General features: G+C 39.1%; 2 protein-coding genes across 2 annotated transcripts in view; both read left to right on the plus strand.

The window, feature by feature from the left end:
- Window positions 1-2,843: 2,843 nt before the first annotated feature.
- lamtor5 (late endosomal/lysosomal adaptor, MAPK and MTOR activator 5) lies at window positions 2,844-5,050 on the plus strand (the record flags this gene model as incomplete). Its single annotated transcript, XM_046056309.1, is given in 2 exon segments — window positions 2,844-2,961; window positions 4,634-5,050. Coding segments are annotated over 2 exon segments (179 nt in total), but the record flags the coding sequence as incomplete, so codon positions are not given.
- Window positions 5,051-5,149: 99 nt separating this feature from the next.
- slc16a4 (solute carrier family 16 member 4) overlaps window positions 5,150-19,146 on the plus strand; it is a 38,301-nt gene continuing 24,304 nt past the window's right edge. Inside the window, exons 1-3 of the mRNA XM_046056308.1 lie at window positions 5,150-5,823; window positions 6,187-6,260; window positions 8,975-9,109. The gene's annotated coding sequence lies outside the window, so the exon portion shown is untranslated. The remainder of the gene's footprint in view (window positions 5,824-6,186; window positions 6,261-8,974; window positions 9,110-19,146) is intronic.

Genomic DNA, 19,146 nt, shown 5'->3' on the forward strand with positions numbered 1-19,146 from the left:
ACCCAGTGCCTCAGTCTGTCTAACATGATGTTGTGATCAATGGTGTCAAAAGCAGCGCTAAGGTCCAGGAGTACCAGGACTGAGCACATACCTTCATCAGCAGACATTAAAAGGTCATTGGTGACTTTAAGCAGGGCAGTCTCAGTGCTGTGGTACTTCCTAAAACCAGATTGAAACTTTTCAAATATTTTGTTATTTTCCAGTACAGTGAGCAGCTGTTTGGACACAATTCTTTCTAGAATCTTTGCAATAAAAAGCAGTTTTGAAATTGGTCTAAAATTATGTGGGAGGGAGGGATCTAAACCAGGTTTCTTTAAAAGTGGGTTCACGCAAGCCGTTTTAAAATAATCAGTGACACAACCAGTAGATAGGGAGCTGCTGAAATCAGAGATCAAATGGGGCCCAACAGAATCTATTACTTTCAGTAAAAACTTTGTAGGTATTACATCAAGTGGGCTGGAGGACACTCTCATTTGTGATACTGTTTTTAAAAGCTCAGACAAGTCGATGGGATAAAACTGGTTAAAACTCTCTTGTTGCTGGTGAGGAACCTCAGGGTAAGAGGCCGCGGGGGTAATAGAGGCTCTGATTGACACCACCTTATTGGTAAAATAAGATAAAAACTATTCAGTCATCATTACTTCCAGCTGAGGCACAAGGAGGGTTTGGGGTTTACCAGCTGAACCACAGTCTTAAACAGAAACCTGGGATTGTGTTTGTGTAGTAATGAGTTCAGAAAAATAAATAAAATGGCTGTTTCAAAACAGAATCTTTACTCTACAGAATTAGCTTTGATTTACTTCAGTACAAATGTTGATGTGATGCATTTCCATTTATAAAAATATTCTACTTCTTTGCACAATGTGGGAAATTTACCTCCACAATATGTTTTTTTTGGAGGCACTGAAATCAAATTAAACCAGGCACCAACCAGCACCACTGAAGACTGGACCGCTAATCATGTTTAACCACAAACCGTATAAGGTATGTTGTAGCTGGTTCCAGCGTGCTGTGTTCATGGATGTTCTGAACGTGCTTCACCATCACATCTCAGTTAGAGTGGAAGAAGCTGCAGTCAAGTACAGATCATTTTTAATGTTTAATAATGGCTGGTCTCCACAGATTCAGGTCCTTCCTTTCTGTAAAGAAGAAAATGTAATTATAACAAAAGCCAAACTAAACGTAACAACCATCAGCTCTGCCATAAGATCAACCTTTACGAAGCTTATAATGTTCTGTCTCTGCTGATGTTTAGTCTGAGATGGGTTAAATAAAATGTATGTATAATGTGTCTTCTAATGTTTCAGTGCACTGAGCTTCAGGACCTCCATATTTAATGAGCTGCTAGTTGACAAGAACAAGCAGAGAAGCCACACACTTGTGATGCCAATGCTCATTATTAAAAAATTACCAAAAGTTTTGATACAGATAAGTTTTCATCATCAGAGTAGCTATTAGCTATGATTGTGCAGCTGCTCTTGTCATTTCTTTGCCTCTTGCATGGCCAAAGCCATGAGTGCTCCCTTTATAAAACTAATACATTTACATATCTACAAAACTCAGTGCACATTTAGAAATATCACATTATACAGCGAAAACACACATGAACACAGGAAGAACATGCAAACTCCACACACAGAAGCCCATGGCTGGATTCAAACCTGCCTCACGAATTGAAATGAATTAATTATTAGGATGTAATACTCACTCAAACACACAGACAACACGTCATGTTAATAAACGTTTTTACTTCGTCAACTAACGTTAGTTCACTAGTGTGAATAAATCATTTGAGATCACAACTCACCGTTTCAGCAACGCTGATAGTGATAGCATCGCTCCTCAGCTCCAGACTTCTGATACCATTTCCTCCGCCGATGCATCGGTGAAACGGCCAACAGTAAAATGCGTAACGTTATTGCTGACTGTATAAAAAGGTTGCAGGTGAAAGTGCGACGCGTTTTCTGTCATCTGTCCTCCAACCCAAGATGTCCACCACTCATTACAACACCGCACGCACACATGCCATAATGAAAATGAACAGCACACTAAACCAAGAGGAGGAAACTCAAAAATAAAATGAAGACCCTCGGTTAGCTAACTTTCTGCAATAACCATGCTAGTTAACTTAGCTAACGTTAACTAAATTAGAAAGACAAACAGACCATCAGACACAGAGAGACATACCTACTGTAAGTTCTAGTAAAATTACATGATAAATTGGTTGGCTAGCTCACAACGATGTTTATCGACAGTTTTTTAATGAGGCATGACAATGCGCCTGCGCAAGCTTGGAGAATGACGTATGACCCCGTTTTTACAACTAAGCAACTTTTGCAACTTTGAGCACAAAATTAAGCTATTTGGCAAACTATGTGGGTAATCAACATTGTAAGGAAGGAAAAATATGATAATATCATAGAAATGTCAAAATACACTGGAGGGGGGATTTAAACAAGAAAAACCCAAAACACATTAAAACTGTAAATGTACCCAATATGCAGCGAAGAAAATGTTTTAACAGCAGCAAGTATTTTTATTTATTTTTTGTTGCGGTGACTTCCTGTCGGAGTTTTGTTGTCCTTCAAGTGGGGGCAGTTAGGCTCACAGGTCAACAGTGAAAATGCAATCCAATTGTCTCCTTGATTAAAAAGATTCAACTTGATAAAACCAAAAACATGCTGCTTTCATCTTTGGAGAGACATGCCTAGAAGTTTCAAATGAGATAGTTGGATGGATAAATGTCTAACTTCAGTTACCTCAGGAGAAATTTGAATTAGTGCTTGTTTGGACGTTTTTTCAGCTCTGTACAGTAACACTCCTTTGTATCTCACAATCCCCAGGCCGTGGCTCCCTGTCTGATGAACATGGTGGTGTTGTGTCAGTTTTGTCCAAACAAGCTGCAGCTCTCACCAAAGACCCAACAGACTCTGCGACTGTGTGCCTGGAATCTGAGTCAGGGTGAGCACTGACACAACATTTTTGTCCTTTTTTTTGATTGATTGACTTGCAATTTGCTCCCTTTTCTTCACCTCAGTGAATTTAAGAGGTCTGTCTGCAGTGGTTTTGATTAATACTCACGGGGATCAGTAAATCTAGGAAAACCTGTTGAAAGGGATCCAAAGTCAAAGATTGAGTGTCCATTATTTGTACCTCGCACTGTGCTCAAAGGCCCAATCCCGATGTCCCCCCTAAGCCCCAAGCCCTGAACCCTCACAGACTTTACTGACGTCACTTGGAAAGTGATTGGGTGCAGGAGGCTGCAAGGCCTCAAAATGCTGTAAACAGGAACGGGACAGCACTTTGTCACATTACCACGTTACCTTGACGACGCTGAAACACGATGTATACTTTTTATTTTATGTTTTTGACTGATTTTTAAGTCTTGCATGCTCTTGTCCTACAGAGTGGAGGAGAGGTAAATGTCAATCTACATGTCAATCATTAAGCAAATACTAAAATAAATAGTTAAATAAACTAAGTGTGTAATAAGGTGATTGCATTCCTCTAACTTAATGTTTTCTATGTACCATCTTAAATCGATGGTAAAAAAATTCTAATAGTTGTAGCATCACCGTTGGTTTCCATGCCTGTTTGTTTACCGTTCTTCTTCTTTTATAAGGCAGATTTGCCGTGATTTCTCTCGCTTCTGGGTGTCCCTTGGTAACCCTGGTAACCCCTCTGTTTCACGGCATACAGCTATGAACTGTGGGCAATTCCCTCAGGCTTACCCTTTTCAGACTTACGAAAAGGGTTTAAATAGAGCTCAAAACGCTCGCACACTTGACAATTTGACAGTGGGACAGCCCTAACCCTGTGAGTGTGGATATTGGGATTGGGCCATAGTCTTGACAAAGGTGTTTTTCATTTGCGTGGCTGTGCTGCCACCTTCTGGACTTTGTGAAACATCCCTTGGTGTATGGGTTTCAGTGAATTCAACTCCCACATATATACTGTATATTGTGATGAAATCCTTTTGAATGTTGGACCTTTAAGTCATTGGATACATATTGTAGATGAGCCCGCCGCTTTCTTGTGACTTGTGGGATGCTTTCTGAGTATGGTAGGATTACAGTATATGTCATCAAAGTGTAAATCAATGACTTGATGACCGTGACAGATATTACATGGCAAAACAAAATGTGACTGGCCATCAATCCTCAGCTGATGAGGTGATTATTCTGTTCTGATTATTATTCATTAGAAATGGCTTAAAGGCAGACATTCAGTATCTTTAGATATTTCTACTTAATAAATATTTATGCAAATAATGATGATACTAAAAATAATAGTCTAAAGCATGTAGTATGGATAAGTCCTACAATTACTAGTCAAACTGCACATACAAAATATCGCAAGTGAGCAACAGACAGGTTGATATGATTGATCTGCTAAAGGTCAATATTGACTGATCAATATTACACTCTTTAACCAAATTCCTTAAATGTACATTATTGTTATTGGTCATGTTATGACTAAAACTGTTATTTTTAGTGTCACCATTACCATCATGGGCACCAGCGACAGTTCTATGCAGAGATGTCACCAAAACTGCCCTTTTCTCAGATGTTGATGGTTGTTTATCAGATGATTGTTTGCCTTATTGCATTGTTTATGTTTGCTTGTTTTGTAGGAACATTCTGGTGAGGAGTCATGGGACCATCACAGTGGCAGTTCACAAGATAGCATCTTGAAGACCACACGACTCACTGGGGAGTTTTATTGTGAAGAAATGTACATGCGAACACACACGATTATAATCACACAATTTGAATGAACTTATGTTTGCAAACAAAATCTGGAATTTCTATTTATGTTGTGTTTCATCCCACATTTAAACATGCTTGCTAATTTTCTAATACCTAAAGTGTGGTGATTATTATTATTTATACACATACCAATCTGTCAGTAATGCTATTTTATTGCCATGTAAAGATTAGGCCCTGAATCATGTTATGTCCAGCCACATTAATTCTTTTGTGTGTCTTTTGTTCACATCTATATCCTTCAATCCAATCCAACCGAATACTCTAAATAAAATTTAACTTGACTTTGTTGTGCCCTCTTCTGTGTTAAGTAACCATTATTTTCTCCTTTGCTCAGTGTTTCATGGAGATTCTTTGGCAGCTGAATGATGTTCATTCCAGAAAAAAGAAAACAGGTTCCAGAGTATGCAATCATTAATTCAAACTGCTATAGGGGTCACACTGATGTCACATTTGGTGATAAGATCTCATGCATTTGTAGAGGCCATAGGCGCATGTAGAATAAGTAACCATGGGATGGCAGGTGTATGCAGGTTTTGATGCACCGGGGAGATTTAACTCCTCTCTGGATGAGTGTCCTACTGCTCACAGCACATCGTTCCGATCTGCGGTGTAGAGACAGTGCAGTGCGTCTTGGTGGCGCACTGCCTTTGACCAGAACCTGAGTAAAGTCTGCTGTGGCTCTGGTGTTTTAACCGCAGAGCATTTTCCCTCCCTCACTCCCTCTGAGCTCGCAGACGAGGTTCACCGCTACGCCTCAGTCACGTGGCTCTCCTCATGGAAGGGTTTGCTTTCTGCGGCTCGTCAGCAGAGCCAGCGGGGTTGAGGCTGAGATGTGAGATGCAACTCAGAGGGACTCGCTTATAGAGGCAAAGTTATGGCACGGTCATCCTCTGAGAAAAAGGCCCCGCAGCAATTTTTCTCTGCCAAAAAGTCCCTCGCTGGTGACGCGCAAGCCTCCCTGGGACGCACAACTGCGGAGCGAGAAGACTCCAAATTACGCGTCAAATTAAACTAAAAATAGGGGCTGAAGCGCATCTACTGAAGGATATTTCAGGTATGGACGTTTTGCACATTTACATAAATCAACACATGGATCGATTATTAAAAATCATATTGTTAAGGCTAAATTAAATTGGAATTTATTTTCTTTATTGCTGAAATACTTTTGTCACAGCATACCTTTCCAACCTGAGAGATTAATCTCAAGTCATCCTCCAAACTGTTATCCAAGTCTCTGACCGTCAAAGTTATTGTTTGGTTTTAAAACTTTTTACCCACATTGCCTCAGTGCAGGTTTGCAGGCCACTTATTGTCAGATGGCACGCAGATGACATCATCCTGAAATTCGCCGCCGAAGTGTCAGTGTGCCTGAATTTTCGCATCTGCTTAAACGACTCTTTTCTTGCCTTCCCTGCAGTGTTAAGTTGAGTGAGAGGCACAATGCAACAGGCCTGTGACGTGAAGATAAATAATAGCTCACAGCTCCACAAGGTAAGACCTCCTTATTTTCTCCCCTCAATAATACGGTATTGTGTATGCCTCTGTGGACTAAGCCAAAAGCCTTTCAGCTAAACACCCTGCACACTACTACTACACAATCTCACAATTCCTTTGGGACTGCTTTCCTCAGTCAGAACTCCAGTTAGTGGCTCCAGGTTGTGAATTAATGTTATCTTGGTGGTTGAAATAGTCAGGCAAACAGTAAGAAATAAAGAAAATAACAGATTGAGAATGTTACTGGTTTGTTTCAGTCATTTTTTTCACGTTGTCAGTATTGTAGAGCCATGAGTAAAATGCAAATTCGTGCAAAAGAGTATTTCTTACACATGAACAATGAAAAGTACACATTATTGATTTAAACGAATAGTACCTAGTACAGAGGCTCTGGGACAGCCTGCCCGCAGAAATCAGGTCGGCTGAGTTGGTGAACTCCTTTACATCCATTCTTAAAACATTTATCGGTGAGCCTTTCCTGATTTTTACTTGAATTTTGTTTCAACTGTCTTTAAATTTCTTAAAATATTTTTCTTGTTTTTTGACGTTGTTTTCTTTTAAAACCTGATGGTTTTAGGAGTTGTGTGTTTTATTATGCTGCCTTTGTAAAGCACTTTGTAACATGGATTTTGAAAATGCTCTATAAATAAACACTATTGTTATATTAAAATATCACATATAAGCATTATGCATACAGTAGTACTCAATACTCAGAAGCACATTAAGCATATGTGGGTGGTAATTAAATCAAGAGGGTGTGGCCCCCCCTTTGGCGACGCCCCTGCTAAGCTAATGAAGTGAAGGTCATAGGGGGAAAAAAGCAGGTTATTGGCAGGGTTGGAACATTCCCACAATCCTGATATTTTACTTTGTAAGTAAATAAGTATCTTTTTGGTGAGCCTTTTAACTTTTCACAGCTATGCTGTTAGTATTAAAGCATGCACCTGTTCTCCTATTCTGGTCACATGGAGAGCCCGAACAGGACTATTAATCTCCAATCACAACTGTGTGAGTAAACGTTTACAGGCTACATTTGAAGGCAATAATACTGCAGATGTATCATTTTACCCAGTATTGCTTTGCGGTAATGGTGTATACTGTATATAATACTTCTACTCTTACAGTGACGTCAACAGACGTGAGGTAGTGTGTATTCTCAAACTACCCCTTTTTTCAGACTTTTTCACAATGCAGAACTGAATGTTTTTCACAGTGTTAGAGTGAAATTTGTAACTATTTTGGAAGTGGGGTCTTAGTTTGACCCACCTTTTGTACAATTCTTATGCTCAACTACGAAAGCTAATTTTCTTGGATTGTAAGCCTCTGCGGACAGCCCATTTAAAAAACAAAACTGTCAAATTAAAAATCTCTACTACTACTACTAATCTACTACTTTCTTTTCACCTGAAGACATGTCTGTGCAGATTTTTCTGGTAGCTCTTGTCTTAAAACTGAAAGAAAAATTCACTGAGCTATCCGCCAATGTCTGTATCCATGCAGCGGCGTCAGTGAGTGCTTTTGTCAAAACACATGGACAGAATACGTGTTTGTTTGCAAAGCTAATCTTTCCTGCTGTACAACACACTAACATAGAATGTAGGACAGGAAGGTGTTGAAAGCTTTCAGCTAGGTTTGCTCTTCAGTGAGGATGTGACAAGAGCTCAGAAGTCAGAAACAGGAAAATCACAAATTGATATGTGCTTTTAATTTTTGCTTCCATGTTACTGAAAAGACATGAACACAGCTGGGAATGAGGGGGCATTTTATTCTTATCTGAAAACAAGATAAGTATTTAAGGTTCTTGCTTATCTTCAGGGTAATCTTTTGAACCGTTGCCTAATAATAATGACGTTTGAGCAATGACCCTGATTAAAATCAAGCAAAGAGCCTGATTACTATTGCATCTCTGCCACCAATGCTGACAGACAAATTTTGCCATGCAATTTGGTACAGACATTTAAATCTCCCTCAGGATGAATTGTAATAGCTTTGATGAACCTTTTGAGATCAAAATCTCAGTTTGTCCTATACTTTGTGTTTAGTGCTGATTAGTAAATGTTAGCATGATAACGCATTAAACTAATAATGTTAACATGATAAACATTATAGATAACCTGCTAAACAAGAGCATGTTAGTATTGTCATTCCGAGTGTGTTAGCATGCTGGCATTAGCGTTTAGCTTATGTCACTACTGTGTCCAAAAAGCTTGTCTTCCTGCGCACCAACAGCTGCACCTCCAGTCTGTCAAGCTCCTGAAATTTGCAGATGATACACCCATAAATCAACCTATAGCGGGAGATTGAGATTAGACCTGCTCGATTAAAAGTGCACTTAGGTAACTTCTGTTATAAATTAGCAGAATTCAATTCAATTCAATTCTAAAAACAGATTTTTTTTTGTACATCCTTTTTATAATATTTTGATAAAAATTTTAAAATAATTTTCTACTTGCGATTTTTGTTTTTAAATTTTTTTTTTTCTTTTACTATGTTTGTTGTTATGCACCGAAGTACCAAAGCAAGTTCCTTGTATGTGAAAACTTACTTGTCAATAAACCTGATTCTGATTCTGATTCTGGAGAGTGCTACCTATGTCTCTGCTTTCAGGTGACAGAGATATCATCGTGCACCTACACTGACTTTTATCTTTTTGTTCTAATGATCTTTTGTTATTTGTTACTTCACTGAGCATTGTCTACTTCTTGTTGCAGGTGTAACACTAATCTTGAGGCAGCCGTAGTCAAGTGCCCCTTGACCAACCTGAGAATGACACTCAGAGAATAGGACTCCTGAGTTTATTCGTCACTTCCAGAACCTTCAGGCATACAACCGAAACACTGTTAGAGGTAACTCAACATTCTGGTTTAGTCAGAATATCTCTTACAACATGCTGATGATGCTGTCACTGTTCGAGTTAACGACCCACCTGAATTCTTGTCCCAATTCTTGTTACCTGTGTAACTGTGCACATTAGTCACCTAATTCTGTGGCATTTTGCATTTGTGAAATTTTGCAACTTTAAGGAACAGTTTAAAAATAATTATGTAGGCGATGCTCATATCTAGCCTCTACAAGTGGTAGCTTTTTCTGATACTTATTATACCAATAAACAAGCCTGACGCAGCACATAAGTCACTGGCAAAACGGTGGAGGCATGTCAAATCATTTTTGAAGCACTGGGGAGGGATTAGTGTTTTTTATTTTGGCAATAGGGAAGGGACATAAAACTTTTAAATGGTTATGTTTGTATTTATTTAAAATACGTTTTTTTCTTTTCAAAACTACCACACTTAACTAAACCTCATTGGACCTCATGCCCACCTTCACTGCTTCAGAGCGGCTCAATGATCCCCTCTGTGTCACAGAAGATGTTATTTGTGATCTGTATAAGGGAAGTTATCTGGATAATAGGCAATCCGATTTTGTTTATAGATGTTTACACCTGTTATTTTTAATGTGTTCTTGTTATTCTCTTTTGAGATTGAATCTCTGTCCTCCAGAGCAAAACCTGCAAGTGAACTATTTAAGGGGCAGCAAATCTGCCACAGACTGCCTTAAAAAATCACAGTTTTGTGAGCTGCTGAATTAGGAGTAACTCTGTGAAACACTGGCAAATGTAATGAAGTTATTTCCTTCTTTGTATAAAAAATATTGTGCTGTTTGTCCCGATGTGTTTAAGTTATTTCTTACTGTTTAAAAAGTCATCAGTTAAATTATTTTTAACTGCCATGCAAATTGATATTTTTCTGGCCACTGCTGCCACTGGAAAATGGTCATTAATATGCACATGTCGCTAATGTTGGCTGTGGTGTGTGTGTGTGTGTGTGAGATGTGTAGGCTCTTTTGTTGGCTTTGTGTGATAGGAGGGATGGCTGTCATGCACCCTTATTCTGGTGAAGTGTACACACAGCTTGTGTGATATAAATTTTGCCTAAGAAATTAGCTGGGTTTTCTATTGGTGGTAACTCTTGCTACTTCCTTGTTGTTTGCTCGTTGCATTGGTTGGACTAAGTTAGCATCTTATTTATCTTATCGCAGTACTACATGAGAGGACACAGAAGTTGGGGCCGGTAGTTATTTAAGGGAAGAGGGGTCAGAGGGCCATGGTTTAAGAGTCACTGTTTGCTATAAAACGTAATGGTTGGAAAAGGTCAGCCTTTGATTTTTACTTTCTCAGTACTAGTTACCTTAGGTGTGAATATAATTAAGAATTGTTATTTATGGTAGAGAGAGACTGCAGAGAGACTCAAAAAAAAAAATGATTGTAGTCAATAACAAACTGATTACTAAACAGTCCCTAAAAGTGATCTTGCTCAATCCTGGTCTGAATCTTCCTCAGCAGGTATGCAGGGTTTTTTATTTACTGGAAAGTTTATAGTAATGTGATTATGTGTAATTTAACTGAAGCACAGTTCCATCTCTGAAATTCTAGAAACTATTAATTAGGTGTGCAGTGGCAAAACGCTCGTCCCACTGCAATTTCAAGCAGTGATTGTGCTTTCCAACAAATGCAACTGGCAGTTTTTGCAGTTTTCTTGATGTAATTAACAGTAGTTTCCTTTATAGTGAGCAGTAAATTGAGGACACTTATGAATGATCCCCTTTCGTATCATCACTAACATGTGTAATGTCACAAAACAGTAACTACTGCATTTATAAAGTGCACATTGCATTATAGGATTATTAACAGTAAGTTGTAAACATGCTATGGATACCCCAAATGGTGGGAAGTATATGCACTATATAATAAATTTGGATTGATGTCTGATAGTCTGGGACTTGTTTTCTCTCTTTTATTGGTTCACTCTTTATTGACAAATTATATATGAATCATCTAGGCCTCCTTCCATTCAAATGGTAGACAATCTAAATACTTGTTGAGGTATGACAATTGAGGTGAAAACAAAAGTTTGAATCTGATTGGCTGTAAGTGAAACCTGAAATTCTTTGTTTAATACATGATCGCATTTTTGCATCACTAGTCATTTTATGAAATGAATATTGCATTTCTCATTACAAGGTCGGGATTCTCACAAGCTTGTTTTCTGTCAAAATGATCTATTCCCCAAGTTATTGGACGGGTTATAGTGACTATATACACATATAACACACACATATGTGATATGAACACATCGAACAATTAAACACATCCTGAGCAACCACCCACCTCAAATAGTGGAGGTGAAATCTGGTTGTGGTGTTGTTGTATCTTTTTATTTAAATTATACCTCTATAATTCGTACGTAGGTCAAATGCAGACAATTTTGGAGAACATCATTCACCAAGTTTCCTTAGTAAAATCCAATATTAAACTAGAAGCACAATGTAAAACTTGGAGACAGAATCTCCTGGTGGAAGTGTGCTGTAACATGGTGTTAATGCCACACTTCAAAATGCTGATCTCCATCGTTCAAACCCGCAGACCCCCGGCACATTCACAAACATGCACTTAAGCATACTCTGAGGACAACTTGTGAACAGCACATGGGGGGAAATACTTTCCTCACAGTACACTGGCCCAATTCATTCCCCTTTTAATCCGCTCTGTGCTCTCTGCCTAATTTGGTCTCGGCTTCTTATACATGTCTAAGTCAGACTGAGTTAGTGATGCAGGTTACAAAAGAGTGGTCATAAACACAGTTTTACTACCCCATCTTCCTCTTATTTGTTCAAGGTCACTTTGCTTTCCAGCATCTGAAGCCAGGTTATATGTAATGCTCTCCTTGTGTCTACAATGCGGGTAAGAAGGGCAGGTTTTACTAAGACATTCAACCAAGATTTCATTTTGTTGGACCTTTTCAATTATTACTCTGATCTGATCTGATTATCTCCCTGAGACCTTGGTTACAGATGTGTCACGTCTTGATTTTTTTCAGGTTTTATTAAGGTCAACATGTATTGTATGAAACATATTTAATTTCTTTATGGGGTTATGGTGTGGGGTGGTGATGGTGCAGTGGATAAGACGCATGCCTTTGGTGTGAGACACACACATACATTGGTGGATGTGTCCCTGAGCAAGACATTTAGCAACCCCTAGTTGCTCCACAGGCGTGTGACCTCACTTTGGATAAAAGCGCCAGCTTAATGAATAAATGTAAATGGAATTTTAACACTGTCATCTCACAGCCAGAAGGTCGTGGGTTCCAAATGTGTTGTCCGGATGGTGCTGGTTGGGGCCTTTTTAAATGTTCTCCCTTTGTATCTGTGTGTTTTGTCTCCCGCAGTGATATGAAAACTGTGAATTGTCCATGGGTGTGAATAGTTATCTGTCTGTATGCGTTTAAGCAAAGTCAAGTTACAGTTTGACCTTGCAAATATTCACTCCATCTCCTGTTTCCTTTCCATTGAAGCCTGTACAATAGACAAATTCAAGGATTCCCTGCTTTGCTGCAATCTCCTGGCAGGTTTGAGTTCACTATTCAGTTCTGCCCTGCTGCACAGGCAAAACAACACTATACTACAGCAGCATGATAGAACATGGCAGTGGGAGTGGTTACCTGCAATAACCTGCTTAGTGTGTAACATGCAAATGCTGCGTATGAGAATTTAGTCACGTGACAGGTATGTATAAAAGTAAAACTATTAAATGAAGAAGCTCCACAGATTTAACAGTATGGCATTCTTAAACATTGAAGTGTACAGCTACTCACAAAACAACCATCACGCTGGTGAAATAACAGTGACATGATGTTAAAGTGCAGATGATCTGCCTTTTCGCAAGTTGAATTTATGCTTTGTGAAGATATGCATGCAATAATAATACCTTTAAGATGATACATAAATGCTGTTAAATAGAATGAAAAGTATCTGTATGGCTTGATAACACTTTTTGCGGAAAAAATACAATATATATTTTTGTGGATTGGGTGAGGTGACTTTTTAAAGGCGTGTGCTAGCTTCATCAACCAAAGCTTGCATAGACACTAAACTTGTAAATATAAATAGATTGATAAAGTGTGCTGCTCAATCAATTCTTGCTAACTGAAAGTGCACTTAGTGGCATTGTGCCAAAGAACTGTGGAAACCAGATTGCCTGTGACAGTGAACAGGCGCCACAGCAGGAGTTTTACATTTCTGTGGTTTTACCTAAAGAACGGAAAGCAGAACAGACAGGACACATCTTCTTATCAAGCCACACCATATGCACATCAGCCATGGTCATCACTAATCACCTGCAGTGCATATTCTTCTGTGACCTTGTGATTCACTGCAGGTGCTTGACTTTAAATCTGCAGCAATGATTGATCCATAGGACATACAGTAAATAGCTATGTTTGCTAATTGCCACTGCCAGTGCTGTTTAAGGCATCACTCAATCATCAGAAATGATTCAAGGATTATTACAATTTTTTTCCCGTTGCTTAAACACTATACGCAGGCTTTTGAACTAAAATTTCAGAACCATAACTCAATTTTTCAAAAAGCACACCCGTTTCCCTAAACTTTCACTCAATCAGCACAGGGTGAGTTCAATTAGCTCACAGCTACCCAGGTGGAAACACAAGGAGTCATAAGTGATAAAACACCAATCAAAGCCTTCAATAGATAAAAGGGCTGGAGTCAGTTCATTCAGTTTTGGAACAATGGATCTCGAGAAATCTGAAGAAAGAGGTGTAGGACATGAGAGAGGAAGAAGAGGAAGAGGAGGACGAGGACGAAGAGCATTTGGGAGAGGAAGAAGAGGTGAAGGAAGAGGAACAGTTTGAGTTGGAGGAGGAGATGGGATAGGAGGAAGATGAGGCAGAGCAGGAGTAGGGCAGTTAGAGGAGGAGGAAGTGAAGAAGGAGGTGGAGGAGATAGAGGCAGGAGGAGGAGGAGGTGAAGAAAGATGTGCAGAACAAGAATCTCTGGCCTGTCCCAGACCAAAGACGGGGCAGAATAATTTGTTGTTTGGTGTGTTGTACTGTACAGTGCACTAAGTAATGACAAATGTGTGCAAATGAGCAAATGTATATTTGTTATTTCTTTTGTGTTCATCATGTGAAAATGTTTTTGAGGGGGAGAACCACAAGCAACATTACTAATAACCAGTTTTTGTAGTATTGTTTTGAATTTATCTCACCAGTGTGTAAGACTGTGTGGTAGTGTGTGTGTGTGTTATTGAGTGCTTGTGTGTCATGTCTGAGGCCAAAGTTTGGTTTTTCAATAAGACTGAATGGTTTTGAGTGGAGAACTTCATTTTGACCTAAAAATATGATGTTTGGGGAATTGGGTGAGAAGTTGTGTTTTTTTATTTAAAGTTTCAAGAAAAAGAGGCATCATTTCAAGAAATGTGTTTAAGCAATCGAGAAAAACTGTAAATATCTGCTGATATAAGTCAAAGTCTCAGGAGGAGAATCCTTTCAAAGCATGTTACAAGAAAGGATCAAAGTAATTCAAGGTCACGGGTGCCATGTCAAACCTGCAGTATAGCTGGCTCACAACACAGGCATGAACAGGACGCTTGTGAATCCTCTCAAAACAGGAACACAGGTTCATTTCACAAAGCTGCAGACTTGTAGCTTAAGCCCTTGCGACTTAACTTCATAAGTTTGCATTATGATCAATGCACACCGTAATCCTTTATCACCCTAATAGCTTTTCTGCCAATTCATAATCTCTATTTTTAAGACCAGATAACATTCTAATCAATTGTGGCTTTTAGTTTCTTCTTATTTTTAATAAGTTAGTTTTTTATATTGTGGTTTACTAAAGCAGTATTATTGAGAGCCTGTACAGAGTGTGTCGGGGAGGGGGCAGTTAGTTGCAGCACCAGCTGAAATAGGGGACTCTTTCCTGGGCTTCGCTCTTGGGTTAGGAGGGATTTTGGGATAGAGGGAGGCTGGATTTCAGATGAATGTTAATTATCAGTGGGTATCTACCTAATTCTGCTCTATATGCATTTGTATTTCTGTGTACGTGTAAAATATATCTGCAGAATTCTGCATGTAAAGATTGTGTTGGACAGTTATGATGACTGAGTGGACCCCATACTTAGAGCAATGGGCTGGATGACATTATCAAATATTTTAAGCTAGATTTTTAAATGGAATATGAAAATAATTAAATGTTGTCTTCAAGCTTTTTCTTTCAGTGAAACTCTCAGATGCTGTTATGATTATACCAGGGTGGGTGTAACTCATACTATGTTCAATGATATGATTATTTATGGTAAACTGTTATTTGTTCTTCTGACATCTGGGGTGTTTTTGAAAAGTCATGACATTAGCTGTCTTCATATTTACTGCCAGGGCCTATATTTGAACAGGACTTTTCTACTTTGTCCAGCTGTTGCTGTAGTCCTTTTTCTGTAGGAGACAGTAGAACAAAGTCATTAGCATAAAACAGAGACTTAACATCTCTATCTGTAGGGAGAAGAAGTTCATTTATATATACGTTAAATAAAGTCGACTGAAACTGCAACCCTGACCAACACCTCTTCTGTGAATGAAGAATTCAGTTTGTTTGTCTCCAGTTTTAACAGCACACCTATTTTCCAAATATGTTGACTTACCGCCACCTATACCGCAATGTAGAAGTCTATAATAGAGCCCTTCAAAATCGAAAACTTTCTTGGTAACAATACAACAAGTGAGAAGGGTGCCGAGTGCTACCATTTTCTTGCACTCCATAGCTTTCTGAATACTGTGTGCATCTCTACTATGCCATCTATGTCAGTGCCAGCAAGGACCTCTAGTCTTACTTGTCTACATTTCAGTGTCTATATCTACTCCACACTCAGTGTCTACCTATTTAGCTAGTTCTTTTTCGTCTCTCACATATATAATACATGTAGGGGCGTCTCCATGTGTATATATATGGTATGTATAGAGATGTATATAGTACTGTAACATTGCAGATTTAGATTTACGAATTCTTTCCCCACATACTGACTGCCTCCTTCTAGGCACTAGAGGTGGAGGAGGGACCGAGGTGGCCAACGGGGTTGAGTTATTTAAGACTGGTTTAAAAGAGGGAAAGGGAAGAACCTCAACACTGTTTTGTCAAGTTGCTCTGTATTCTCTCACTAAAACATGTTAAAAAGAGTGTACATCAAGGAATCTAATATTATTTAATTTAGAATACTACAGAATAAGTTAAGACAACTGCTGACACAGATGTCACGTTAGTTACTAGGGACTGATTTGTCCCGACTCTTACGGAAGGGGGAAATGACCCCTTTGCAGCAGATGTCAGGAAAACATCCTGACTGTAATACGATATTGAACAACTTCAACGCTGCACCCTGCATCTCTGGACTGCTGCATTTGAGCATTTAGTCTGGGCAACAAGCCTTCCTTGGAATGATTTTTCTTGTGTGGTCAGTTCTCCCCAAGTAATTGAGAAATCAAGCGGGTTTTGGTTATCTTTAATTGTTCTAATGTTTGGAGTTTTGCTTTTATAGTACATTGATTTGAATTAATCAGATTTATTGGTTGTGTCTTTGTGGTAGCACTTGTGGTTGCTTTGTGTTATAGTTGTTCCACATATCCCAGAATTGATTTTGATATATTTGTTTAAAAGGCAGTTCCTTTCACTTGCCATTCTTGGTCAAACCATTTGTCTGCGTCTTGCCTTTTAACAGGCTTCCGTTTTTGTTTTATAATGTCAGCTTTACAGTTTTTCTCAATTGCTTAAACACTATAATCAGGCTTTTGAATTAAAATTTCAAAACCACCACCTCTACACACAAATCCCTCCAGTTCTCATTGCCTGCACCATGTGGTCATTGAGAAAACACTAACATTCAATATTGTTCACTCAATTAGCACACAGCTACCCAGGTGGAAACACAAATAATCATCATAATTAATATCATAACTGATAACACACCAATCAAAACCTTCAATAGATAGATAATAGGGCCAGAGTCAGTTCATTCAGTTATAGAACAATGGATCCAGAGAAATGTGAAGGAAGAGGTAGAGGACACCAGAGCGGAGGGGGAGGAGGAGATGGGATAGGAGGAAGATAAGGAGTAGGGCGGAGGAGGAAGGAGGGAGGAGTAGGGCAGAGGAGGAGTTGGGGGGAGGAGGAGGTGGAGAATGAGAATCTCTGGCCTGTCCCAGACCAAAGCCAAGACGCTGGGGCAGAATAATTTGTTGTTTGGTGTGTTGTACTGTACAGTGCACTAAGGACTAAAAAATGTGCAAATGTTTACATTTGTTATTTCTTTTGTGTTCATCATGTGAAAAGGTTTTTGAGGGGGAGAATCACAAGCAACATTACTAATAACCAGTTTCTGTAGTATTGTTTTGAATGTATCTCACCAGTGTGTAAGACTGTGTTGTAGTGTGTGTGTTTTTGAGGGCTTGTGTTTTGAGTGGAGAGCTTCATTTTGACCTGAAAATAGGATGTTTGGGGAATTGGGTGTGAAGTTGTGGATTTGTGTTTAGAGTTTTGAGAAAAAGAGGCATCATTTCAAGAAATGTGTTTAAGCAATCGAGAAAAACTGTAATAGCTGAATAGATATATGATATTGATATCAATTGCCTTGTTTTCACCATCTCTGGTAGGGACAGATTTTGATATTCATCAGGTGAGAGATCAAGGTCATGATTATTTTTTCTCCACTGTCTGTAAATAGGGTTTAATTTATAGAGCTTACTGGGTTCCCTTTTGTGTTACTCATTTGACCCGAGAGTTTAAAGAACACATTTATTTAGTTGTGGTCTGAAAGGGGGGGATTGCTCTGACAGTGAATGCACTGATAGTGGAGGGTCAGTGTCCATGTCAGGGATGGCATAGTACTACACTAGACCCAAGAGCTGAGGAGGATGTGAATCTCCCGAAAGAGTCTGCTCTGAACCTACCGTTAACTATCTACTGGCCTAAGGTCCAACAGAGATGCACTACCTTTTTGATTTATCTCAGAGTCAAGGTTGTTCCAATGGGAGATGGTTGGTGTGGTAAACAGGGGAGACTGACCAAATATATGGTTGTTACCCTGTGGGTCGATGACATCAGGTTCAATTCTTGTTCGTCCATTCAGATTTCCAGTTAGAACCACGTTTCCCTGAGTCTGGAAATTGATGATTTCTGAGTGGGGAGTTTCAAAAATGTAAGGACAATTTACTGGCAGTCTTGATCTGGTTATGCCCAGGTTTGGTCTAATCTGAACCAGATGTGTGATTTACCCTGTTTTACTGGTGAGATCTGAGTGTACCAAGATCCCATTCGATGTTCTGCCCTTGTGTATGTTTTATTTTATTTTATAGAGGGCACCATGACTTCATTATATCGTAGAGGACAATAAGTGACCAGATCATTCTGACACAATTATATCTATGTTTTTAATAAATTTCATGAATTCAGGGTTTCCTCTCTTCAGCTCGAAGGTTGAGGAGTTGAGACCCTGAATTTTCCAGCAACTTACATGAAATGACAATAATCAAAATCTGTAACGTGAGATAAAAATGAAACTATACATTTACAATACTAAAAAATACACTCACCTAAAGGATTATTAGGAACACCTGTTCAATTTCTCATTAATGCAATTATCTAATCAACCAATCACATGGCAGTTGCTTCAATGCATTTAGGGGTGTGGTCCTGGTCAAGACAATCTCCTGAACTCCAAACTGAATGTCGGAATGGGAAAGAAAGGTGATTTAAGCAATTTTGAGCGTGGCATGGTTGTTGGTGCCAGACGGGCCGGTCTGAGTATTTCACTATCTGCTCAGTTACTGGGATTTTCACGCACAACCATTTCTAGGGTTTACAAAGAATGGTGTGAAAAGGGAAAAACATCCAGTATGCGGCAGTCCTGTGGGCGAAAATGCCTTGTTGATGCTAGAGGTCAGAGGAGAATGGGCCGACTGATTCAAGCTGATAGAAGAGCAACTTTGACTGAAATAACCACTCGTTACAACCGAGGTATGCAGCAAAGCATTTGTGA

The sequence above is a fragment of the Micropterus dolomieu genome, linkage group LG08, assembly GCF_021292245.1.
Source record: "Micropterus dolomieu isolate WLL.071019.BEF.003 ecotype Adirondacks linkage group LG08, ASM2129224v1, whole genome shotgun sequence".
Lineage (NCBI taxonomy): Eukaryota > Metazoa > Chordata > Actinopteri > Centrarchiformes > Centrarchidae > Micropterus > Micropterus dolomieu.